At 46.6% G+C, this 26,223-nt stretch overlaps 1 protein-coding gene across 3 annotated transcripts in view; it reads right to left on the bottom strand.

Moving 5' to 3' along the window:
- RAVER2 (ribonucleoprotein, PTB binding 2) overlaps nt 1-25,746 on the bottom strand; it is a 28,138-nt gene extending 2,392 nt beyond the window's left edge. The window contains exons 1-11 of one of the 3 annotated variants that reach the window (XM_015870748.2): nt 25,524-25,746; nt 19,383-19,449; nt 15,727-16,196; nt 12,434-12,625; nt 11,713-11,839; nt 10,736-10,821; nt 7,185-7,289; nt 6,877-6,988; nt 5,510-5,775; nt 3,265-3,376; nt 2,758-2,903 (exon numbers count right to left, since the gene is read on the bottom strand). In XM_015870748.2, coding sequence (XP_015726234.1) covers nt 2,758-2,903; nt 3,265-3,376; nt 5,510-5,775; nt 6,877-6,988; nt 7,185-7,289; nt 10,736-10,821; nt 11,713-11,839; nt 12,434-12,625; nt 15,727-16,196; nt 19,383-19,449; nt 25,524-25,709 — 1,869 coding nt within the window. In that variant the 5' untranslated portion in view covers nt 25,710-25,746. The remainder of the gene's footprint in view (nt 1-2,757; nt 2,904-3,264; nt 3,377-5,509; nt 5,776-6,876; nt 6,989-7,184; nt 7,290-10,735; nt 10,822-11,712; nt 11,840-12,433; nt 12,626-15,726; nt 16,197-19,382; nt 19,450-25,523) is intronic. The other 2 variants (XM_015870749.2, XM_015870750.2) reach the window with 2 other exon arrangements.
- Nucleotides 25,747-26,223: the final 477 nt, after the last annotated feature.

Below are 26,223 nucleotides of genomic sequence, written 5' to 3'. Positions count from 1 at the left end.
CAGCCATGCCAAAGTGGGTTTGTGTTGCTGGCCACTTGCAGGCAGGAATTTACATGTGGAAATCAAGAGAAGGAGAGAACAGTAATACTGCTTTCAATCACTACTTGGACTGAGGTGCCTTACACTGATGTCCCAGAGCAGAGTTCTGGGGTAGGTAAAGGCCCAGTGCCCCACAGGGACACCAGGCTCACATTCAGCTCTTTGGGAGGTCTCACAGCAGGATATTACAACATCACACACAAAAGCACACAGTCCTAACAGCACCAAGCCTGTCTGGGAGCAGCCTGTGTGCCCTCCTCACCAAGATTTATGTTTTAGTTCTAGGAACGAGAGGAGCACCTCACTGTAAGTTATACTTCTGCTCTGCCTGTGCCAAGGGCTGCTCTCGCTCTGCCTTGTATGGCAGCCAGCACTGGGGCTGCACAGCGAGCTGCTCAGCATCACCTCAGTGCAGGCCTTCCTTCCCAGCTGGAAACAAATGGGAAGGCAGCAGCTTGTTCTCACCCCAGGCTTTCTCCGTGATGCTGTTAGAACAGTTTCCATCACATCACAACCATTGTAAACCAGAAAGCACAACCTGCACATGGGGAGTTTCACCCATTCAAGCCCTGCCTGCCTCTATCCTGAGAGGTGCCCCAGGCAGCCCACCAGGCCTTGCTGGCCACCCACAAGCCACAGATTGCCACAGCTGCTCTGTATCTCCTCCAAGTACAACAACCTCACACCAAGCCTAAGCTCCTTGGCCTGCCTACCATGGCTTTTATCCATCACATCCACCAAGAACTTGTATGTGAACTTGGGGCCATCACTTCTCAGCCTATTGCTGTTCCCTGGGCCCACTTGGGGCTTCGGAGCCTCTTGGTTCCCATGCAGCCACTCGGTGGCAGCATAAGACAAACAGGGAGCACTTCCAGCAGCACCGGCTCACTGTTTCATGGTAGCAGCATTTCATACCCCACCAGCACAGGGTCCTGAAGCACCACACAGCCAATGGGAGGAGCAGCCAACACAGACAGGGAGAGAAGCAAAGTAATTCTCACCTCAAAGGCTTCATTTTCTAATTCATTGACTCTTGCTTGGGCAGAGTTACATGCCTGAGCATAATGCTGACACCACTGCTGAACAGCCTCCTATAAAGGAGGAGAAAACCTCTTCCCGTTAGCTATCTACTGAGATCACTTCAAATGAAAACAATTTCTATGGCCCCATGGGACGTGAGGATAAATCAGAGGCAATGCTCTCCAAGAAGCATCAAAGCAGGTTTAACACCAATGATAAAGCTCAACTCAAACATTTAAAGCTAAGTTAAGTGCTTTGGAGATACACAAGGCACCACTGCCTTGGCAGGGGGTTTAAGTGCAACATCCCTGCTGTAACAGGGAAGGGGCAGGCAGTATGCAGAGGTGAACAATGCCAAGTGGCATCTCTAGACCTAAGCCACATCACTGGAGCCATTTGTGTCTACCTTGACACGTTATTCCCTCCTACCACAGAACAGACAAAGCCCACTCACTTGTTACCCCCAAAATGTTTGGGGTGAGAGACTGCCTTGCCACCAGCCAAGGAGTGGAGCTCATTTCTGCTTGCCTAACGAGGGGTCAGAAACTCAAGGGAGGAGGTGCTGAGACAGGGCAGGAGGAAAGCAAAGAACAAACAGGATGGGGATCTCACTGCACACCCAAGACTTCTATGCAGAGCACCTATATTTGTATCTCTACACTGACTAGTGATGGCCAATGAAAATAGAGAAATGTTGTTCCATGGTGTACCAATGTCTGCAAAATCCCACTAGAGGATCTTGAGGATGCTCACAGATCACACCCATGTCCATAAGAACTTGAAGGGAGGGTACAATGAGGATGGAGCCAGGCTTTTGCCAGCTGTGCCCTGTGCAGGCCCAGAAGGAGTTGGCAAAATCTGGAGCCCTGGAGCAATCCCTGCTCACCAGGGGGTGAGCTGCAGCACCGCTGAGCAGGGCAGTACTGGGACCAGAAGGGTGCTGGGGTCTCCTCCTTGGACATCTCCAAACCTGGATGTGGTGCTGGGCAGATGAACCCAGAGGTGCTCCCAACCTCATCCACACCGTGATTCTGCATTGCTCTCAGAATTAGGACAAAATGATCTCCAGAGCAGCCCTCCAATCACAACAGCTCTGATCACCAAATGGTAAGAATGAAGAAGTAATCCAGGCTGTGAATCCAGCAGGCAAAGGCTACAGACATTCCCAAAGCTACACAACAACCTCTGCCACACAGAACATCCCCTTCTCTGGGATCAAGCCAAAGTTCAAGAAAGCTTTGAAACTGTCTTGGGAAGGGAAAAACTTTTGAAGAGAGACAAAAGCCAAACCAGGAGGTTTATGAGAACTGTTTAGTTGACTGCACTGAACTCAGGTTCTTAAGAAGCAAAGTTCCCACAGTTACGACCCTGCAGCAGAATGCACTGAGGCTTTTTCTGACTGCAATCTACACCACTAAAAGGGAGAAGCCATCAGCGATGAGGACTTAGAGCGTTCACCCTGAGGAAAAGGGTGGGTTTGGCTGCAGGGAAGCCTAAGGACAGCTCGAGTGGGGTTCATGGCATTGGGCAATGCTGTTCAACTGCGTGCAGGGCTGTCAGCCCACACATACCAAAGGAGTGCACTGAGAGTACGGAGCAGCTCGGGCAGGGATCTCTGAGCAGCCTGTCACAAATCCTGCTGCCACAGCTCCAGGTGACAAACCACTCATCAGAAGGAAGTGCTGCAACACAACGTACCTGCGTGTACTCCCCGTGCTGTTGAGCGTAATTAAAGTAATTTTCCATTGCATGTTGTGATGCGGTTCCCTGAGACACAGCAGCATCCACGATGTTGTTGGACAGTCCGCTCTGCTGTGGTGGACTCGAGGCTTTGCTGGCAATTGCTGTTTGTAACAAAGTGAACAGGCACAGTTCATGCAAACAGCACAAATTGGATTGCACTCTCATACAGCAATGGTCTGGGGTTATAACAGCAATCTGCTGCTTCCTATCAGACTGTGCTTAAAACTAATCAGTGCCATGAATAATTTAAAGGATTTCTAGAAGGTTATCTACATCAGCTTGTCCATCAACTCTGAAAATGTCCCCTCCTCACAGAGACAGGACAGATCACGTTGCAATTTTAAGGCAGAATTCAAGATTTTGTTATGTTGTGGCCACTGGAACTGCCTGCTAAACACAACAGTGATTTGCCACATTCTGGTTGAGGAAACGTTCCAATACAACTGCTGAATGTCTGCTTACCTGGAAGACAGATACCAGGCAACACGCTTGCCAAATTCAAGTAGGGGTTGGTACTAAGGCGGATTTCTTTTGGCGGTTCTCCTAGCAGAGAAGTCTGTTTCTTTGAAGGAGGCTGTGAAATAATGGAATAGATCAGTACACATTGTAGTCTAACATCTGTCAGAAATAGGACAAGCATCCCAGCATGATTTTGAACAAAGCTCAGCTTGTTCTGGATAAACTTTTAAAACAAATACCGGGGACAACAATCTGGACGTGCTGCCTACATGTTTTTCTTGACAAATGACTGTGTAGGAATGTTTCCCTTCAGACTCTAAGTTACTGAAGGATATTAAACAGCCACCACCACCTTTTGCATTCAAATAAATGAACACTAATCACTCCAGATTAGGGAGGCAGCGTTCTGTCTGTGGCCAAGACAAAGTCAGCTCTGGTCACCTGGAGTCAAAAGCAAGTGAAGGACAAATGAACCCCAGACTGGAGAGATGACACCATCCTCAATCTGCCATTATAACACATCTTACCCATCACCCTATTTATAAACCCTTACTTGAAAAGAGGGAAATGTTAATGAGTGGAAATGAAGCATCAGAACTGAGTCACTTCTCCATGCCGCCAGCAGTGCTTTCTTCCCTCTGAGGGGCCACTAAGGGCACCCACCAGCACTGCATCCCCCTGCCAGGGAAGGGCTCTCAGAAGAGAGATCATCTGCAGCTACAGACAAACAGTGCGATATGGGAGAAAAGCAAAGCTCATTCCGAGGGAAAAACCATTGCCAGCAGCTGCTGTTTTCAATAACTGAGCGGCTGGGTGGGACAAAACATCACATTAATCACACAGCGTTCAGGAAAACAGCAGAAATGAGGATGAGACAAGCAGCGATGGCAAGCTGCATAGCCTGCCTGGGATGACATGGCTCCGAGATGTTTACACAGCATCCTAACCTACACTTAGCCTGCTCCTTTCTTCAAAACTCATTAAAGAAAAAAAACAATCCACCCCTTTTCAGTAAACTGGTATTAAATCACCATCTCAAAAACCAAACACAAAAAAGGCGCTTGGGGTGGGATGGTGGCTCAGTATCAAGGATCAGGACCAGGGTGACTTGCTGTGGAAGAGATACTTGCTAATTGGGCCACCTCTCTACTGATGCAGAAAAGAAACTATCACATCTACAGGGATTTTCCTGATAAATGCTGTATTTGCTCATTGAAACAATTGGAATATAGAAGCATAGAATGGTTTGGATTGGAAGGGTCCTTGAAGATGACGTAGTCCCACACCCAAGCTATAGGCAGGGATATCTAGACTTCTAATCAATTAACCACATTCCCATTTCACTAAAGGAAGCACTGAACTAACATCCTGATTTTATATGTGCTGCGTGTTTTATCCCTGTGTATCCAACCATAGGTAAAACTCCACTTTGTTACGGTAAAACGGGATTTTAAAGGCGTCCTTTCTGAAGTAGGATCAAAGCAGTCTAACTGACACCAATGTTGCCTCCAGTCTGATCATGGCAGTTGTGTCAAAAATACCAAAGGAAACGTGAGATAGGATGCAAATTAAGCAAGAAAACATCAAAATACACATGTATATCATTAAGAAAAAATGTAACTGCACAGACCAGATTCTGTTAATGACAGGATATGCTGATAAAACATCAGAGGACCATTTTAGCTCAGGTTAAATCCTGTGTCATCCCCCCCTGCCTTCATGGGAATGAATATTAAAACTAATTTTAGATGAAGGAGGTGTCAGCTGTGGCTTAGGGGATACAGAGCTCACATGGAAAATTAACATACACACACAGTCATTTGTATATATACACCATCTGGAAATCCAAAGGTCCTACACTGTGCCAGTGCAATTGCTCCTGATTAGTCATGAAATTCAACCACAAGTTCAGTTTTCAGTGTTTAAAAGGGACACCACCCTTGAGATAATTTCATCATCAAATACTAGGAAGCATACACACGGACAAAATAAACCCTCCAGCGCTGTAAAAAGATTCCTTTGTTAATTCATTTGGACCACCAAAGAGCATTATTGTTCTCTCTCTATAATTCATAACTGAAATGACCTCAAAATGTCTCATGAATGATCCTGTGATCTAACAGATTCTACGGTGAGGAAATACAAGGAGGAGCTGCAGTTCACACTCAAGGTTAAGAAGAGCACTTGAAGTTAAGAGATGAGAAGCAGCAGAAGAGCACCAGCACTATCTGTACGCAGCCTTCCTTACCCCCAAAGTTGTGTCAGTGCTTTTCAGTTGGTTCAGTTGATTCTGTTGCTTGGCGTGGCCGGCCCGCAAGGCTCCTGCAGCGATGTTGGTTACACTCTGATGATACGGCTGCGATCCCGAGACGACCCCTTCAGCAGTCAGTGCTTTATCCGGGGCATTATTTTGCCCTGCTATGGCTTGTCCAACAATGTGCTGATTTGGAAAGAATGGCAACAAGCCCATCCCTGCTGCTGCTGCTGCTGTTTGAATTGGAGGCAGATTAGAAGCTGCAGTCAACCATAAATGGAGAAACTTTTCTGTTAGACAGGATTCATCAGTACTTTTTGCTGGTGGTTTTTATTATGTGATCCAAAAAACACGTAGAGATCTACTTTACAGCTATCACAGAACACTGACTTCTGGTTACAGCCCTTATCCCTCCGCCATCTCAGGAGCAAACTGTATCCAAAGTTAATTCCATAAAAGAAAAGCCCAAGTTCTCTCATTAATGCTTATCAGAACCAGCTACACTCCTTCAAAAAACTTAGGAACAACATCCTTAGAGGATCCTGTGCAGGAATGCAGGGAAAAGCCTCCAACTTTGACCTGTGTTAGTACAATTCTTCACACATAGAACATCTAGAACACACTCTCTGAGATTAAAATCCAGGCATGCAGAATGTGTTTCTTCTTGTTTCCCAAAGAAGAAAGCTTTTCCCTGCTCCTGGCTACTACCATCAATCAAGCTGCCTGTAAAACTGCAGAGTATCTGGCTCTCAGTGAGGAAAAAGAAAGATGTTCTAATCATAACTCATCTTTCCTTATAGAAACTGAGGGCATCACTAGTGCAGGAAGTGGCATTCGGAGCTGGTATCTGCCACAGATTGGAAATTAAAGCTCTCCTGCCTAAAGAACTGAATGCAAGACAACTATCTGCAGTGCTCCTTCAGCTACTCAGGCGTATCTTCTTCGAAACAGAAAACCCCAGAACTTTGAATAAAAGCATATTCCACGTGTGCTAAACCTGTAGTAACTGAACAAGCAGAGTTTTCAACTGTCTGCAAACATTCAACAAATGCAACAGTGTACTCTTTCTTCCCTGAGTAAACATATGAGAGAATCCAGGCAACAAAGCAAGGCATTTCAAGTTCAAATGGCCATAACCTGCTGGATCAGCAGGCAGAAGACAGCTGTATAGCAATATATCTTGTTAACCTGCGTAATTCTATAGCTAGATGACTTGGACTATTGTCCAGCTCTAAGCCTACCTTCCTGTCAAGTAACAAGGTTCAAACATAGTTTGCTTTTGGCAGTGTGGGAGAAAGGAAGGTGCTTCATTTCAAGCTGAGCATTTGTACTGATTTGGTATGAAATAAAAGGTCATTTACACTTGAGAGCTTCTCCACGGGTTCCCATGCCTGAATTCACTGATGGCATTACCCCTATTCCCAGCACTGTCTGTAGCAGCATCGTTGGAGGCTCTCCCAGCAAACCTGGTTTCTGTAAGGAAGAATAGAAAGCCATGTAAATGACTAAAACCTGTCTGCAGGTAGTTCTTACAACTTTCACACTCAGTTAATCTTTTTACATACACTAAGCAGTTCAATGTTACTAGATGGAAAAAAATAACAGAATACAACTATTTATCAATTCTAAGAATGCTCAAAGACAGCTGCAATTAAAGTGATGACCTTACACTATTGGCCTGGATGTTCTCCATCTTCATCAGCTGCTGCTGTGGCAATGGGAGGTGAGCAGGGCTCTGCAGTAGCAAGTTACTCGTATTGCCCAGAATTGAATTCTGTGAAATGAGCACAATTGTCAGTTAGCAGTTGTGGAAAACAGCATGTTCCCCAGACATTTTCAGATGGGGAGTTTTGAGTTCTGCTAACAGAAATTCAAATTATTTTCTGAATGAACACAACAAATGGAAGCAGCTATTTCCTCCACAGAACTAAATCAGAATCACTGAGGTTGGAAAAGACCCCCAGCATCCCAACCGCTCACCTACCACCAGAATTTCCCACTGAACCACGGCCCGCAGTGCCACATCCACACCTTCCTTCAACATCCCCAGGCTGGTGACTCCCCGCACCCTGAGCAGCTCATTCCAGTGCCTGACCACTCTCTGGAGAAGAAATTTTTCCTAACACCCGACCTGCCCCTCCTGGTTCATTCACACAAAGTGACTTCAAGTTCTTTCAGCCTCTTAGCTCTTTTTTCACCTTACAACCACAAACACAAACACGTCTTCTGATGGCTTCTAACAAAACAAGAGTGTACTCCAAATAGAATCTAGACTCCACTGATGCCCTTTTAAGCCAGCAAGGAAACCTAGCCATGCCTGAAGCCTGTGCAGACAGACAAAGCAGAGATGGAGAGCTACCTACAGCATGCCAATATGAAAGATGAGACAAGGACTGCAGCAGATTACGAGCTGTATGAATAAGGACTTCATTGTTTGTTAATGTTTGCATCGTGCCTTGCATTGCGTTTCTAATACATAATCTCCACCAAACATCTGCACAGCTCCCAGGACTCCGCTACAATTGGCAGGGACTCTCAATCCTCACTTTGCTGCTGCCAAACAGTATCATTACTTTCAAAGAGCAACAGCCACAAGTTTATTTTCCCCCTTCTATTGGGACCTACCTACATAAACCTCTTCTCCATGAAACATTAAAAAGAATGTCTTCCAATAAACAGCTCAGAAGATGGCAACTTGTTAGCACTATGATTTATACAGTTCACAAAATACTAGTATTTTTTAGTCAAAATTCCTGGAATGCTGGTTGCCATCACAGCTGAGACACCTCACCGATAGCCTTGGGGGCACCATGGTCAGACTCTGCCACTGCTATATCCCATGCTTTGTGCTTAGGCTCCAAGGAAAACTTATGCCCACTCTGAATCCCAAGAACACACAGTATTGCAGCCTTGGAATTTCTTGACAGCAGCTCCCAAGAGTGATCTGCCAGGCAGAACAGGAGCTGCTCTACAGACCTTTCTGTATGACAGTGCATGACTGTGTCAAATCACAACCAGCGTAGCCTTCCTTGCTGCCCAAAATTTCCTAGACAGCATGTTCAGCATGACCAGGTAAAGAAGCTAAAGTCAAAAAGAAGCTCTCGGGCTTTGCATATCTTATGGTCTCCTGCAACACTCCTTTCATGCTCTGCTTGTATCTCTGTGTAATGAGGCCAAATCTTTCCATTAGCCTTCTCTTAAAAAAAAAAAAAATCCTTCAATTTCTTCAGCTCTTTAAAAACTGTAACATTACACCAAATACAGTATCTTATGAGCTACAGTGTTGGATACTGGAGTAAGAAACACGTAGTTTAACACAAAGAGCCCATATATACATTAGTTCTGCATCTGCTATTTTAACTGTGCCAGTGATTTCCAGGCTGATCGCTATCACCAATGCCAATGCATGTTCCTTCTAAACTTCGTTACACCAATAAAGACATATTAGTTCAACTGGAAGACATTCAGAAACAAGGATCAGATCGGTTAGATCCCTCAGACTCCTCTTGGTTAACAAGGAATTAGTGAACAGCTGGATGAGTTTGGAAAACACATCACTGTGAAAGTTCAAACCGCATCGTTTTGGCACACGATAACCAGAACTAAGAGAATTTGCAACAAACCAGTTAGGAGTCGCGCTACCTCTGGGCTTGAAGAAGTACTGCACAAATAACCCACTTGGTCACATTTCTCTCCATTCAATCTCTTTTTTTAATCAGCTATTCTAAAAAGCTGTTCTAGAGATACGCTAAGAATATTGTACCCATCCATTAAGTCGCTATACACAGCTCTTAAAACAAAACAAGAACAAGATACAGAGGAAACTCAACCAGCGTGTAGCTGGGGGGGGGTGGAGGGAGAGTCAAGTCAGGACAGTGTCTGCTCCTGCATGCTGCACACTCCATTTCAACACAGTAACAACAGTGACCTGGTTCTTTGCCTACTGAGAATACTCTGAAATAAGTAACTGAATAACAGAAAAATGTGTCTCATAGAAGGGACTGAGATAATCAAATCACTGCCAATAAAATTCCGATTACCAGATCAGGTTTGGAGATAATTAATAGACAGGGAGCCCCCTGGAAGAGAATTAAGACATGGAAGTCTATCCAAAGAGAAAGCACTAAGTTGTTTGGCTGCAGAACTCTAAGCCAAAACCATTGGATCATCATCAATCACACTGTTAGCTGTGTAAAACATGCCTCTCTCCAGCTGTGATTAGAAAACATTCACACTGCCTTCCAAGGAAGCAGAGATTCTCCAAGAAAGGGCTGCAGTAACTAAATATACCAATGGAAAATGCCATTTACATACAAGAAGTACAAGCAAATCATGGTGGTATTTTTCATTGCACAGTTCATCCAATGGGACAAAAGTCTTTCTTTAAGATCTGTGCTGTGTTTGCCAAAAGAACTAATATGGCTCTAGACTTTACTTTTAAATGGGAATTTCTGAAACACCAGAAAGAGTAAGTAAAAGCGGTACTCAAAGGTACTTAAAAACAATCCCCTCTGTTGGCATTGAAGGTAAAGCTGGCTCTTGGCAGAGCTGGAGAAATGAGAGCCTGAAGCAGCCTGCTGGCCACAAGAACTGCTGCAGGGCCGGGCTGTGCCTGTGGGAGCTGCTCCAATCATAAGTTCATCCCCAATGACCCTTGCAAAATTTCTGGAGTCAGTATGGAAGTCTGATCTAATTTACACTACTTCCAGATACTCTGAAAACACCTGAAGCAGCCGGCAGCCTTGTTTTATTTTCTTTTTTTAGACTGAGGAGTAACATTTGCAATTCCTATTTTTATGGCCTACATAGCACACTTCAGTTCTTTCAAGCTTTAAAATAAAAACACTTCCAGCGATGCAAAGCTTCTTGGCTTGAAGACAAAACAGTCTCTGTATGAAGCACATACAGGCAGCTGGGAGAGAAATGGATGTGAGACCCCAGACCTCTGAATTAAGAGGCTTTTTGTCAGTGGTCTCTATGCCAGCAGGGGTTAGCAGATAGAAGCATCAGGTAAGATAAACCAAGTCACTTGTGGACAGCAAGCACAGTCTGCTCTAACATCACCCACCAGACAGCAAGTTGTTGCTTCATTCATTCTTTCGTGTTTTGAAAGGTTGCTTTAGTAAGAGAGCTTGACTTTAGCTGGAAGCTTTTGAAACCAGATTCTGAAATACTCATTTTCATGCCGAGATCTCTGGAGATGTGTGTTTTGACACCTACCTGGTGGACTTTGTTCAGCTGCAGGAAAGGAGGGCTGACTGCTGTGTTCATAAGGTGAGGCAAACCTGCTGCTGCTCCCAGAACTCCTTCAGAAACAAGACAAGAGTTGCAGCACCTTTATAAGTCAGGCAAGTAATCGCCTTTGTAACAGTTATTCTGTAATTTTTACATTTGGTTCCTACAAAACTTTCTGGCACACTAAGGGTCACTACAATGAACCTTTCCATACAGTCATCTTTGATCTGCAGTCAACAGCAATCAGAGATCAAACGTACTTGCATGGAACTCTGGAGCTAATGTTTTGCTCAGAGAGGCAGAACTGCTGCAGCTGGTTGCCAGGCAGGGACTCCCCATGCTATTTTTGTTTTTATATCTTCTGATGTTATTGTTAAAATGGAAAAGCAGAAGCAGTACAGTGCTTTTGGAACAAATTCAGCTGTCCGCCACCTGAGACTTCAAATTATCTGCTCCTGTTCCTTATGCTGCCCCTCCTACTTTCTCTATCTGCAATATGGCAACTGCTTTTACTACATTTGCCCACAGCCACCCTAATGGAAGGCAGGGAAATGATTCTGGCTGTTGCTGCTCTTACTGCTGGGTACAGCTATGGCAGCACACTGGTGAGAAATGGCCTCTAGACCTGAATCGAGAAGAGAAACACTCAGGCTGCAACATTCAGATCTCCAATCAGATTTAAACATGCAACCGTAACGATGTCTGTGAAGGATGCTTGTTTTAAGCCTCATTTTAACTGATGCTGGGAGACCTCAGAGTGACAGTGAGGACCTTTCTAGGTAACACTTGCTCTACTCAGACAGCATAGTGTACCAAAACCACCTCTGGCTTCTGAATTGGCATCTACACAGACACCCCGAAGCTGTCTGCACAGATTCTAAAAGTGCTGCTGTTTCCCTCCTCTGCTGGAAGTTTTCACTAAAAACGGGGTTTTGTTTTAAACCCACTGTAACACAGCTTACCAGGTTTGACAGCGTGTCCACGCAGCTGGGGCTGCAGCAGGATTTGCAACATTGCTGGATTGTTAAAACTTTTCATAATCTGCACCGGATTCGGCTCTGGAAGCAATCCTTTCCTATTGTTCCTCATCTCAAATGGAGAGATAGAAAGATGTTAAAAACGGGAGACAGCAACGCATCCATCAACATCCCTGAATAAATGCTGTTTCCTTGAACAAGGTATCCTAAAGAGGGAAGTTTGGACATGCACATCCCACACCTGAACAATTCACTCTTCCTTTTTGTCCCACATAGCTAACTGATGCTGCATCAGCACTGCCTTGACTTCTCTGGGTTTCTACTCACACATGTCCTCCATCGCTCTCTAACAGACCTAACAGCACCCGGATGCTTTCGCTCTATCTCAAGTCTTTTGGAGTAGCCAAATAAGAACAATTTCTCTGGCAGAAAACTAAAGTTAATAACATCCCAGAGCTCTGCAAGTATTACCTTATATATCTTCCAGCTTTGCCTCCTTGCAATAGATGGCCGTGTTTTGCTTAGGAAGGAGACTGAACTGGGCTGACTGGTTAAAAGAAGCCAACACACAACAAAACCCAAGCAGCTAACACTTCCAAAGGCCTGGCTACGTTTCCTAAAGCAAAGCAGCTGAACGCCTTAGAGACAGCCCAGCTTGCTCGAGGTGTAACAAACCCATCCTGAAAACAGTTGTGCAAAACCTTACCATCCTCTGTGCTGCGATAAGCGCTGCTAGCGTGCTTCTGCCCGGCGCTCCTGGGGCGCAGTATGACACCTGCACTCTCCTCCCTTTGATCACCGTGCCATCCATCGCCTCCTGCACTTTCTCGGCCTGCTCTGCAGTTTCATACTCGATCACTGCAAAGTCACCAATGCAACTATCTTCATCCTGAGCAAACTGCAACAACATTTCACAACACGATTCAACAAAGCGGAGAATTTCAGGAACTGTCTTGAAATGTTTTCACCTGCAGACTGCTCTGCTAACAGCTGAGGGATGATAACATCTGCCCAAATTAGTGCTGTTTCTTTTTGAAACGTTCTAAGCATAAGATAAGCATCATGGCTTCTCATTAGACATGCTGTGTTTGTTGTGTCTCCTTGAATTACCACCATAACTTTCATCTCATCTCGTGGAGAACCTGAGTTATGAAACAGTTAATTTACATAATGAAAAAGATGAGAAGGAGAATTTCAACACAGCCACGTGCTACGTGGCTTTTGTTTGGTTTTATTATTATCACTTTGCAGGAGAAGAATGACAGACTCTTTACTACACTAACAGAAATGTCATTCATTAGACTACATGACAGCTGCTGAACCACGCAACGCTGCGCATTCTGCTGCTGTATTCTGCCTTGTAGGAGGGTCTGAAGTCTGTGGTTGAACACAGTGCCAACACAGAAGATGCCAGACTGAGTAATCAAGCAGGCTGCAAAGAGGCTTACTTGTCAAACAATGCTCTGCCCTTTGTTTGCAGAGTTTTTATAGCAGAATGAGCAGATTTAAATCCAACAGAACAAAACAAGAGGGTGAAAAGGGAGGCTGTAAAGCTTAGGCAAAAATATCCAGCCCACAGCTTAGCTTCACTGGTAAAGACACCAAGCATCTACGAAAACATTGGTTTGCCACTACAGAACTTACTGCAGTTATAGAGAAAGGAATGAGTTTTACTTGTGCACTTTGCTGAAGCAAAGCAGAAGATAACACATTCCTCTAAGTCCTAGGAAATGTTGTCTGAAAACCACATATCACACAGAATCACACAGAACTGTGATATCAGCACTTGGATTCAGCTGCTCCTCATAGGACATTTCTATTTGCAACACAGGAGAAATCAAGTTGACTACAAAAATGATAGCTTAGGAAAAAAATGAAATAAATCAGAAAAACAGCTATCCAGATTTCAGCTGATTTTCTTCATAGCATCTGGTAGGACGCTATGCTTTGGCTTTAGGAAAGAAACAACAACAATGTTTTAGTTGTTGCTGAGCAGGGCAGCACGGAGCCAAGGACATTTCCACTTTTCAGCTCCTTGTGCTGCCCTACCAGTGGGGGTGCTGAGACACGAGGAGCTGGGAGATCCCAACCGGGGCAGCTGACGTACACTGACCAAAGGGATATTCCATCCCATCCAGCGAACAGGGCTGTGGGGAGCTGGCCAGGGGCTGTTTGGGGACTGGTTGGACATCAGTCAGTGGGTAGTGAGCTAACACACTGTGCATCTCTTGTTTTGTATATTATTATACATATTATTACTTCTATTACGTTCCTTTTCTGTCTCAGTGCATAGTTTTTCACCTCAACCTATCTGTTCTATTTGCTCTACCTTCACCCTCCACTCTGCCCTCTCCATAGGGCTGCTTCCCCTGCCAGGGCAGAGCCGCTCTCACCTATCAGCAGTGCTAGGAGACACGAGGGACAGCTCAGAACACACCACACATCCATTCTCTGAGAGTTACTGGGAATAGATCTTAAACCATCATAAGTAACTACTTTTCTTCTGCTATCTGCTTCTACTATCTATCTATTACACAGTGAATTTATACAAGTTCTAGGTAGTATGACACATACCTTCTTGGGTATATTTCTGTCTGGATGTCTATTTTATGAAATAAATACCTGTTAATTCCTATCCTTATAGAAACACATTTTTAGTGCCATTTCCTGACATAGTATAAACGCAAGCATATGCTCCTCATCTACATGAAGCGTGACTCATGTATTGTTATAATTAAAGAGAGAAGGTAAATGTCAATTGTCAATTGCCTTTAGCTGCACAGCAGAATGGTGTTGCTGAAGATGATCTTTATCAAAGAAGCATATTTGTCTTTGAATTTCCTCATTTTAAAAGAACATTGAGAAATTGCCGGGGGATCTGATAACAGCCTCAGGATTATCTGAGGGCTGGAAATATGCCCCAAACTAAAAGACTTCACAGCATCAATATGTTCAGCTAATTAAAAGAAAGCTGAGCAAGTGACTGGATTACAGCACGTTATGCATTCTCTCAGGAAGAAAATAGTGGGGAGCAAAGGCTCCTCAACCTTGTAATCACTGAAGTGAAGCAGAAGCTGGAAATGTTCAACCGTGGAAACATGCAGAAGTACAAAAGAACAAGGGATGGGCAGTTATTTGCCATTTATTCACCTCCTGGTATATCTGCATCAAACAAATATGAAGATATGCTTTAACTGACTGAGGCTCAAAACAGCTCTAGGGAAATGTGATGGCCAACAGGTGGTCAGACTAGACAGCCTAATGGGCCTTCTCCTCTTAGACACTGAAAGCCTCTAGTTACTGATCCTTGAAGCTAATCCCTGAGCAGCCTTCCAAGACACTCAAGGAAACAAAAAACAAGTGAAATCATACCCAAGTGCATGACCACAGACAAAGCTTTCTTTCTACGGCCTGTCTATGCTGCTCTGGCCTGCAACACTTCTACAAGCAACATGTCATGGTCTAGTATCTCAGACGAAAACCTTTATGCTTGCAAAGGCTAGAAAGGATCTCTCTCTTCTGTGCCTGCAAGTTGCACTTCCATCACTGGCAAGTCCAGTGGCTCCAAGACTCCAGCTTTCCCATTTAGGGAAAAGCACTTTCTGGATACATACATACACACGTATGCATCTCCTACACGAAACACTGCACTTAACGGTATTCATTCTCAGGCTTGCTTTACTGAACAATAAAACCATCAGCAATATTCACTTTAAAAGCCCTTTAAAATATTTCTAAAATGATATTCAATAAAATATATGGGAGAGGGATGTTAGAAACATTTTAGTGGTGCTTAGCAGGAGTGGTCTGCACAATTCCCAGGTGGCACATCCAGTCAATGCAAGCTCGTTCCAGTAACGTCTGTACCACTCCACATACTGCAATGCACACTCATTCACAGCTTAAATAAAAAATACAAGACAAGAAAGCAAGGCAGGATGCAAATAGAGAGATTTAAATCACAACTTTCATCTCCCAAAAGGCATAAACTCAACATACCTGGCAGAATACAGGTTTATACTGTAGAGAGAAAGCCTGCAACAGTTCTTTTGAATCAGAGCAGTCCTTTTGCAATTTATCTACACAAAGGCACTTGGAGTGTATTAGATTTGTAGTCAGCTGGTTCACATCCATCCACTGTGCAAAGAGAGTGCTCTCGTCTAACTGTTTCCCCAGAAGTTCCAGTCTCGCCTTTGCAGCAGAGTCCTTCTTCATGTATTCCACAAATCCATAGCCCTTGGAATGGCCAGTAACTTCATTATAGACCAAAAAGCACCTCTCAACGTTGCCATAAGCACGCACGAGTTCTTCAAACTCTTCCAACGTAAATGAAATAGGCAAATTGGTAATGCACAGCAGAGCATCTGTTGGCTGCAGTTGCACAGATATTTCTTTTCCTCGAAGGGAGTACTGGTGAAACTTCTGAATTGCATTTTGAGCCTGTTCTCCATTTAACAGAGTAACAAATGCTGAAAGAGACCAAGAAATGTTGCATTACTTATTACTTTGAAAGTAAACACCGTCGCCCACCTCCTCTAAGAAAAGCCAACACAAACCACACCAGCGGAAGTCATAATCCTGTCCCTACCTCATCACTCTACTGGACAGATCTAATGAGATGTCCCTGCCTGTCCCCTGTTCCCCAGCCATGGGCAAAGGCAGGTCAGCACCCTTCTCTGCTGGGCAGCCATGGGATGAGCCACACACAGGCTCCTGGCATAAGGCCTGGTGATGTGGCCATGCTGCTGTGGGCTGGATGCTGGCCCAGGATGGCTGCCTCCTCATCACGGGGCTGGGGAATGCTGGGCAGAGAAGCAGGGCTGCCTGTGGCAATGGGGGGTGGCTGCTCTGCCTGCTTGACAACCTTGACCACTGCTAAGCCTTGTTGGCATGGATGTTCCAAGATGGATGACGTGGTCCTTGCTGTCCAACTACTGGTCGTGAAGGCAACAGAGGATGGGGAGCTGGGGCACAAGGCTGGGACAGCCTTTGGGAGGGTAACGGGCTGCACCCAAAATCAGGCTGCTGTTTCTCCTTCCTTTGAGAGCCACAGCCTCAGATGTGGATGTGTTCGCACAGCAGAATGCTTCCATCCCCCCACTCCTCACCACTCAGCTGGAGACTGAGGACATTTTACACTTCCCATCCTTTGGATGCATAAAATGGAAAGCTGATTCTGCACATGTGTCTAGAATGAACTTCTTTGTGAAGAGCTCCACATTTTTAAAACATTCTAGCCTGAAAATGAATCGAAATGGGAAAGTTAACCCACAGAAGGCATCAATGGTTATCCATTCATATTTTCCTCTCAGGTTTCATTCTCAATCCTTCAAATACCATCCTTTAAGAGGCTGTGCCACACCAAAGAAACACCACGGTCCTGGAAGTAGCTTCACTGGGGGTAGAAACACCACAGGACAGCTCTGCTTGCTGCAGGCTGGGGTGGCCCGCAGCCTGCCAAGCACCAATGTTGCACTGGTGGGATGTGGGCCACCAAAATGCATCCAAACTGGTGCAAACACAACCCTCCCTGCATCTCTTGGAGACAGAGCATGAAGCTTTTTCCATCTGCAGTTTGCTGCAGGTACTCAGGATGAGGATGGAAATCAAGGAGCCCAGTCAGAAAGGTCCAAAGAGATGAAACAACAGTAACAATACTCAGACCAGGAAACTTGTCTGAAACCACAACCCGAAAACTGCGCTAACCACGTTTTCTGATTCTACATCCAAATTTGGAGTCTGTTGTCCTGAATCGAGTATAAACAACACTTTCCTCCTCACTGCACAATTATCACTTTTGTAAGAATAACACAAGCCAAAAAAACACAAAGCGATCCCAAACCTCGGGGCAGCACAGAGTTCATTGCTGTAAATCACATCTCCCAGCACAGTTACTGAGGTGATACTTTTCAGTTATTTTTTTCTCCTCTTTAAGACGGCATTTTAAGTACAATGTTCTGCCTCTTTTCCTACCCGTGACCACACTGCGACTCCAGGCAGATTTCTGCCAGTCACAGCAAAACACACCGCACTGAAACACAACCGCTTCCTGAAATTCAACTCCAGGAAGCTCTGGTTGCAAGATTATTCTTTAAACAGAAAACATCTTTCATTCCAGATCACCTATTAATCATCTGTTTCTCCTACCATCGTCGCTGCACTTGCGGGGGAAAAAAAAGCCAACCCAAATGAGCTGTAAGATGGCACTGTTCAGAGGCAGAAATGCTAATATTTTCTTTCCTATTTAAATAACCAGGAGTTACAACCATCTAAAGGAAGGTTTCTAAGTAGAATGTAAACATTCACAGGGTGTTCTAAAGCAAGCTCTAATCTGGCTGTAGCTCCAACTACAAACTAGAAAACACCCGTGAGGCAAAGGTGCCAAATGTAATACTTGAGATGTCAGCCCAAGGGAACGTGGTTACACCTCCTGAAGCTGTTAGCTTGAACAAACAGAGCAATACATTTGCAATGGGCTTTACAATTTGCAGTACTGGTAATCAGATAAAGATGAGGTGGCGTGGAAATCGGCAGTCTGGCTCTCAAAGAGATTAAAACATTCCCTGGCAATCTACATCACTCTGCGAGCCAGTGTTCTGACACTGCATCACATATTTCTGTAACAGCACAATACCTGGTATTCTAGGAACAGTTCCATAGAAGATAGGGATAAAAGACAACTAATTTTAAAATTGCTCTTAGCTTTTTTGAGCTAAAAACGTTGCTTTGTTTTTCTCGTGAAAATCTTTGTTTTTACTTGGGAAGATCTCAGATCTCATGGGGAACATCTACAGAGCTCTACAAGGTTCCAGTTAGGTTCACTGGACACAGTGAGACACAAGCAGTTCACACTAAATAAGCACATCCATCACCACAGAGAGGTGACAGCCCACATGGCTTCACTACGGGCAAACTGTGCCTTGTGGCTTTCTATTACAGTATTATGGTGTTGGTGGACAAGGGAAGAGCAACTGGTGCCATCTACATGGGCTGGTGCACAGCATCTGACACTGCCCCACACCAAATCTTTGTCTCCACACTAGAGAGAGATGGATGGGAGGGATGGAACACTCATGGCTAAGGCTGGACGGCCACACTTTAAGGGTTGTGGTCAACAGTTCGATGTCCAGATTGAGACTGGTGACAAATGGTGTCTCTCAAGGGTCAGTACTGGGACTGGTACCATTTAACATCCCTGTTGGTGACATGGATGGTGTAATTGAGTGCACCCTCAGCAATTCTGCCAATGACATCAAGCTGAGCGGCACAATTGGTACAGGAGGCTGGGGATGCCATCCAGAGGGACATGGACAGGCTGGAGACATGGGCCCATATGAACCTCATGGAGGCCAAGTGCACCTGGGATGGAACAATCCCAAGCACAAATCCAGGTTGGGGAGAGAGCAGCCTGACAGCAGCCCTGAGGAGAAGGACCACAATGGGCCAACCTGTTTCTCACTGCCACCAGTGGAGTTTTCAATTCTTCAGTGGATTCAGAAGAGGCTGAAAAAACATTCAACCAAAAATGACCCAGAAAGGCAATCAGGCTGTGAGCCACCAGACACATCAGTGGCTCCATACACAGCAGAGGACGTTCCTCACTACTTCCATCACAGAACTGAAATGCATTATACTGGAAGATTTCAAGTTCTTACCTGTTCTTTTATTTCTGTCCACATAACAATACTTTATTTCATAATCTTTAAATAAGTCGTGGATTTCCTGGAAGAGAAAAGCACAAGTAACATCAGCTAAATAATTCACCAGATCAAATGCATAAGTGTACAAATTCAGCTTCACTTTTTAAACAAAACTTTCCCAATACACATAAAATCTCACCATAGAAACGCTATCAAATATTTGTTTGCAGAAGAGCTGGTTACGCTCTGCAGCAATGTTTTTATCTCCTGCAAAGAGCTGCCTTACTGGATGTGATTGAATCTCTCTCCCTTGTACAGTCACATAAGCAGAAGGTGCTGATTTGCCTTTGGGTAAAGACATATAACACCACAGTTCATTAACCAGCTGTACTTTTGAGAAAGTCTTTCTTTGCCTTTACAGTTTCAGGCAGACATGAGATATCAGCAACATCACATTGTGCAGCTTACCAAGGGCAGACAACGCTGCCACAAAACGCAACAGCTGCTTTAGTTTCCTCTGACTGCTCAGGTTCACCTCAGGAGTTTTTTGCTCACTTAATAATGAATATTCTTTCAAGCAGCAGTGAATCCTGGCCAGAGCACTCTGTGTAAAGGATCCTCTGCCAATTACTGCCCAGGCATCTGATGGAGAATCAACCCCAAGGGCACTGTTTGCTCCCATAAAATAAAAGGGAAAGAGCGGGGGAGAGGGAGAAGGGGGTAGGAGTGACCCTAAGAGCTGTGTTAGTTTGATTTCACTGCTCCCCAGCATGAGCATGAAGTTCACATGCCCCACAAATGCCACACTCAGCAGCAAGAATGCAGATTTGGGCATGAATCACCCCAAATGAGCAGCATCTCAGACATGTTTATTGCTTCAACTGGGTCTCCTACACTGCAGCAAGGCCAGCTGAGTAACAAAACAATCAACAAATGTTGTCTGAAAGCTCCACTGCAGCCCCCTGGCAGGACAGCAGCCTGCCCGCCAGCACACTAATTCAATACCTGCAGCCTGGAGGTTAATTGGGTTCTCCTGACTGCTATCAGGTGCACACCTTTTAGTCCAGGGAACGCCGGTCTCTAGTTTCACTAGCTAACAGCTGTCAAGCTCTGCATTAATAAAACAGGAGAGTGTTTCTTGAGCCACCAGCCATCCTGATCAGATGTGGTGAGGATACAGTTTCTGAACAGCAAAACGAGCCAGGCAGACTGCAGAGACTGATGATGGTGGGTGGGAGGCTTGGCTGCCCCACTGACAACTGGAGGGCAGCCCGACTCAGCCGTGAGCAGAGATGGTTTTGCATACCAAGATTCGTGCAGCTCAGCTCCACCGTGGCACTGGAGGCAGCCAAGCAAGTATTTCTGTCCTGCTCAGACAAAGGGCGACGTGTTTATCTCTTCTCACTTCTTCTCTTACAAGAGTAACGTGGAACGTTTTATATGGTGGATATGAAACTTGGCACCCCTGTGAGTCTTTCATGAGCTCAATGATTTCCCAAAAACTGTCTGAAATTAAAACAGCGATGGAGAATAGCCTGCAGCAAACTTATCTGCATGGGATAACTGTGAGCTCCCGTGTTGAAAACAACAAGAGCACAATGAAGCCTTAAAACGAGAACCCAAAGTAAGCTGAAGAATGTAAAGAAAGCACTGGCAGGACTTAGGGGTGACATGCACAGGTGGGGGCACAGCAGCTCTCCCTCCCTATGCAGTACTCCAGCAAAGGTGTTTCGCACATCTGGACCATGTGAGACAAGGCACAAACAAAACTCTTACACTAATACGTGCTCCTTCAAATTCAGCAGATATTTAGATATCAGCGTACACAGTTTAAGATCCTTCATAATATTTTCTGAAGCACTAAGCCAGCTTTACAGCTTGTGGCCAATGCAACAGAGCAGCTCAGGCACTTCTCTAAATCTTACCCTGTCTTTCAACTGGAAAGGAACGGAGGCTGTTTCCATCTTAATTTCACTTAATGGCACACACCAAAGGCCCCCAGGGGAAGCATCTTGTCCCAGTCCCACATCCCAGCAGTGAGCAGGGCATGGGGCAGCCAGTCCCCAGGGGCAGGAGCTCTGCACCACGAGCTGAGAGGCAGCCCCACAGCACCCAGCTGTCACTGAGCCTTCAGCTTCCCTACCAGTGGAAAAGCTGGTTGATCTAAGCACTGGGAAAAATCACATTCGTAATAAGAAAATAAACAGAGTTAGCAGGAAAAGCAAAGCTAAGTACATCCAAGGGGGGTTTAAGAGAAAGCATCCATAAATATAGGCTAGACACACTTTAAAGTATGTTATTTAAAGTTATGCAAATTAAGTTAAAGCATGATATGTTAGAAGGCCAGTGGTATCCTGAGGTGCATTAAAAAGTGTGGCCAGCAGGGTGAGGAAGGTGAACCCCCCCATCTACTCTGCCCTGGAGAGGCCACATTTGTATACTGTACCCATACTGAGCCCAATTCTGGGCTCCCCATGTCAAATCAGACAGTGATATCTTAGAGGGGATGCAGTGCATGGCCACAAAGGTGATAAAGGGCCCAGAGCATCTCCTGCATGAGGAAAGGCCGAGTAACCTGGGCCTGCTCACCTGGGGAAAAGACTGAGGGGGGATCTGATTATTTTTATAAATACCTAAAGGGAGGTGGGATGCACACGGATGAGGCCAGGCTCTTCTCAGTGCTGTGCAGTGACAGGACAAGGGGTAATGGCCTTTTTGTTTGAGGACTGACTTCCACATCAGTAAGACCAGGCCCTCCAAAGGTTATTAATGCTATAATATACACAAATATGGTCATTAGGACAGGAGAAGAGCAACTTCATAGACCTGAGATGGGCAGGGAATGAAATGAATATTTTCCCAATCTCCAGGAGTTGTGCTGGTGTGTTGATAAGAGGAATGCTATGGGAATGGAAATGAATGTCATCATCCTGGGCACAGCACGGTGTATGGGTGCTAAAGGAAAGCAAAAACATCACACCCCAAACACAAATCAAACCTCTACCTGGGTTGGACTACATCAGTTTCTTATCAATACCTACACATTTTATTCCTCCTTAGGTTCCATCATACCATAATCTACAGGACATGAAAGTAATTGAGCAGCTCCACTTTGCTTCCTGTCCTGCACTACAGCAGAACATCTCTTTCACTTTGTGTCCTCAGACACTAAAGGAGAAAAGCAGAACCCCACTAAAACACAGCTGCATTCAAAGACAACCAGGTGCAGCCAAGAGCTGATTGAAAACAGGTGCAACCTCATTCCACGCCACTGATTCCTGAGCTGCAAAGGGGGAATCAAAGAGCAAAGGGTCCTTTTGGTCATCCACCCCCAGCAGAGAAGAGAGAACATCGTCCTGCTAATTCTAGAAGCAGTTCCAAGGGATTCTAACTGGACACACTGCTGGCTTCTATCTCATTTAGAAGCTAATGCTTCTCTGGGAGTTAATCAGACATAGATGGCAAAGCAGTGACCCTGAAAAATGAATGGGTTGGGGAGATCAAGAACAGTTCTTCTAATCAGAATAATCCAAAACAACAAAATATACAAAAGCTGATTTACCTTACAAAACTCCAACAGAATGAAGCTGCCTGTGTTTAGTATGGCCCACCTTCACTTGCACAGGCCGAAGTTACGGGCATCTCTTTCACAATGAAGTACTGAAGTGATCACTTCCCTCCCTCCTGCTGTGACCCAGGGCACTCAGAGCAGTGGAACACAGCTTCAAGGACCTTCCCTTTGCAATTGTAGCTTTTGTTATTGACGTGCATTAGCCCATTCATCGCAGCTGATGGCTCAGGGAGGTGCCAGCTGGCCACTGAGCAGCACGAAAACAAGCACCTACAGCAAAGCCTACCTTGGAGTCTCTTTGCAAAGATCCTTGATTGGAACCTCTGTCCCACCACAACGCTGCATCTAATGCTAATACCAATGCCCACCAGGACAGACCCTCCATTGGCATCTTGAGAAGCCTGACACCACTGGGACAATCTTGCCCATCCTAACACAGAGCATCACAAACCAGCGCCCTGCCACGACTCCCTGGGTCCTCCCTACTGCCCTTCATCCTACTGGGGAGGTGAAGGGACGAGAGCACTTCCCCATCACTGCAAGAAGAAATAGAAGCCAGTGGAGCACGTTGTAGAAGGCTGTGGGAGGAGGGAAAACTGTGGTCTGGACTGGCAGCCTCTGCTGCCCCAGTACCTTTAGAACTGAACTGCATTCAGAACAATCCCTGGGGACCCCATGGCACGGCTTGTTACCAGACTCCATGTCTCCCAAGCAGGAAGACCAGATTGAGAGAAGACAGAATGCCTGGTAAGCACAACAAACACTACACCGAGTTGTAGTGCAGCTTTTCTTGCCACGGCTCTGTTGTAGAAATACCTTCTTCCGCAAGAGAACTGCCTGGAACAACACTAACCCAGCCAAGAACGCGTTTGCAAACTGAACTATAAAACCCAAAGCAGAAAGAAGCTCCTCAGTGTGATTCTGCCTTTGGTCCTGGACATCCTTAGCTGTGCTGAGGGACAGCCACCCTGAACCTCAGATCTGTCTGTGACCTGACAACTAAGGCACATTATTCTGCAGCTTTGAGTCATTTTGTTAGTGCTTTTTAACTATTAAACTCCCACAGAACTCCAGAGGTGACCGAAAATTGCAAGTACAATAATAAATGAGGAAGTTAATATGTAGCTACAATTGGCACAAGATCGTGGCTTATCTAACTTCACCTGGAAGGAAAATCAGAGCGCTGTTGTATCACTGAAGATGATGAACCTTGTGACAAAAGGCACCTCCTCCAATCGGATCCACACCAGCTAAAGAGTTTCTTCTCACTTGGAAACTATTTTGCTAAGTCTCGGCCTTACCTTTCACACTGCAACAACAACCGACAGCAAACCCAGCATCCCACTGAGTGGAGGTGAATAATTACAGTGATGAAATCCCATTCTGGAACACCTGACTGCGTTTTCACGACGTTCACCCCCTCCACGCTGCAGAACAAACCGGCTGGGTGGCAGTATTTTATCTCTAAAATACTACTTGGCTAAGCAAGAAGCAAAGAGCCCAGCAGAGCCCTCCACACAGCACCTACGAGGGGTGTTAGTTTGACTCGAGCAATCTTAAGCTGTGGTAGCACACAACAGCTGAGGACAGGGATGCACTTAAGCTGTGCCAGGACAGAAGCTTCTCCCTCAGCACTCATTGCAAGTCACCAAAACAGAAAGCCAAGCTTCCCAAATGCCTGGTTGCCAAACTGTCCCTTCCTGCCACCGCTCCCTTGGGAGAGTGCGACTATGCAGCATGCACCACGATGGCTTCCAGGCACACCAGCTGTATTTCTTCACCAGAGCACAGTGAACCGTGGGTGCCCCATCCCTGGATACCTGCGATGCCACAGCTGGGCCCTGAGCAGCCTCCCCTGGTGTGACACACACCTGGATGGCCTCGGGGCTCCATCCCAACCCGCTGATCCCAGGTGGGGCTGCATGGCCCAGCAGCAGGCTCCCACCCCGATCAGGGCGGTAAGCTTCCTGCCGGCTTCTCGAGGAGACACGGGGATTAACAGCGTTTCTCAAGCCGCAAGTTCCCGAGCCCTTCCTACAGGCGAACCCCCTCGGGCTGCTATAAATAGAGGTGAAGCTCTACGTGTAAATCATCGCTCGGCACCTCGTGAAATCCTCATTTCCACACCTGCCATCGCCTCCAACCCAAAGGCTCCAGCAGCGGAGCACAGCGCGCTGCGCTGCGGCACATGGTCACCGAAACGAAGGGACGGAGCCTCGCTGCGGGGCGATGGGGAACAGGGCGGAGGGCAGGGCGGCTCGGAGCGGTCCGTGCAGGTGCTGATCGCGGCCCGACCCGCAGCACACAGCGGTGCAGTGAGTCGCCATCGTTCCACAAAGCGCCAATAACGCGAGCGGAACTTTCCGGCTCCGTGAAGCCGCCCCCGCCGCTCGCCCCCCCCGCCCTCCCGGCACATCCACCCCGCGATGCGCTCCGTGCTGCCTCGCGCCGCAGCACCGAACCGCCCAAAGCGATGCGGTCCCGAAGCGGCCGGAGCAGCCGATCGGAGCCCCGGGGCCGCTCTTTGTTGCGGAGGGCAGCGGCAGCCCCTCGGCTTCCCGCCCGGCTGCCGGAGCCGGCCGTACCTGGCTGCTGCTCTCGGCCGGCAGGTTCCGCAGCAGGATCTTGCGCCGGTTGCTCAGCTCCCGCCGTGTGGCCGCCAGCCGCCTCGACACCTCCTCGCTGCCCAGCGGCGCCGGCCGAGCCCCGCGCGGCGCTGGAGGCGGCGGCTCTGCGGGCAGCCCCGCTCCGCGCTCGGCTGCCGCCGCCATCTTGCAGAGCCGCCCGGCCGAGCGGGGCGGGGGGGGGGAACCGCGGGGCGCCACCAGCAGCCGGGCCCGGCCCCGCCCCGCAGCCCTCGGCCTGCCCACGGCCGGCAGGGAGCAGGCCGAGCCGCCCCTCGAGCTGCGCAAATGGCGGGGATGGGGAGCGGGGCCGCTCCTCTCATCACAAACGGCACGAGGAGCAGAGCGGCCCGGCCGCTGAAATCCCTCCCTCAGGGCCATGGCAGCGGGATGGGCGCCCTGCTGCTACAGAGCAGCATCTCTCGCTGAAACAGCCGCGCTTCCCTTCAGCTCACTGCTTCACACAAGTTACTCGCGCTGCTTTCACAGCGCTGTAAATTCCGGGTTGTTATTATTATTATTATTATTTTTAACGCTGTCATCAGTTCGATAAAGGAATGAAGAATAAATAGACGCGTCCAGTTTTAGAATCGGGTCAGACCGCAAAGAGTGGGAGAAAGAAAAGCCAGGCCTGAAAAACAGTCAGAAGGAAACTGGAAAT

This window comes from Coturnix japonica, chromosome 8, assembly GCF_001577835.2.
Source record: "Coturnix japonica isolate 7356 chromosome 8, Coturnix japonica 2.1, whole genome shotgun sequence".
NCBI lineage: Eukaryota > Metazoa > Chordata > Aves > Galliformes > Phasianidae > Coturnix > Coturnix japonica.
The sequence above is the reverse complement of the archived record's forward strand: the minus strand, read 5'-3'. Positions and strand labels throughout refer to the sequence as shown.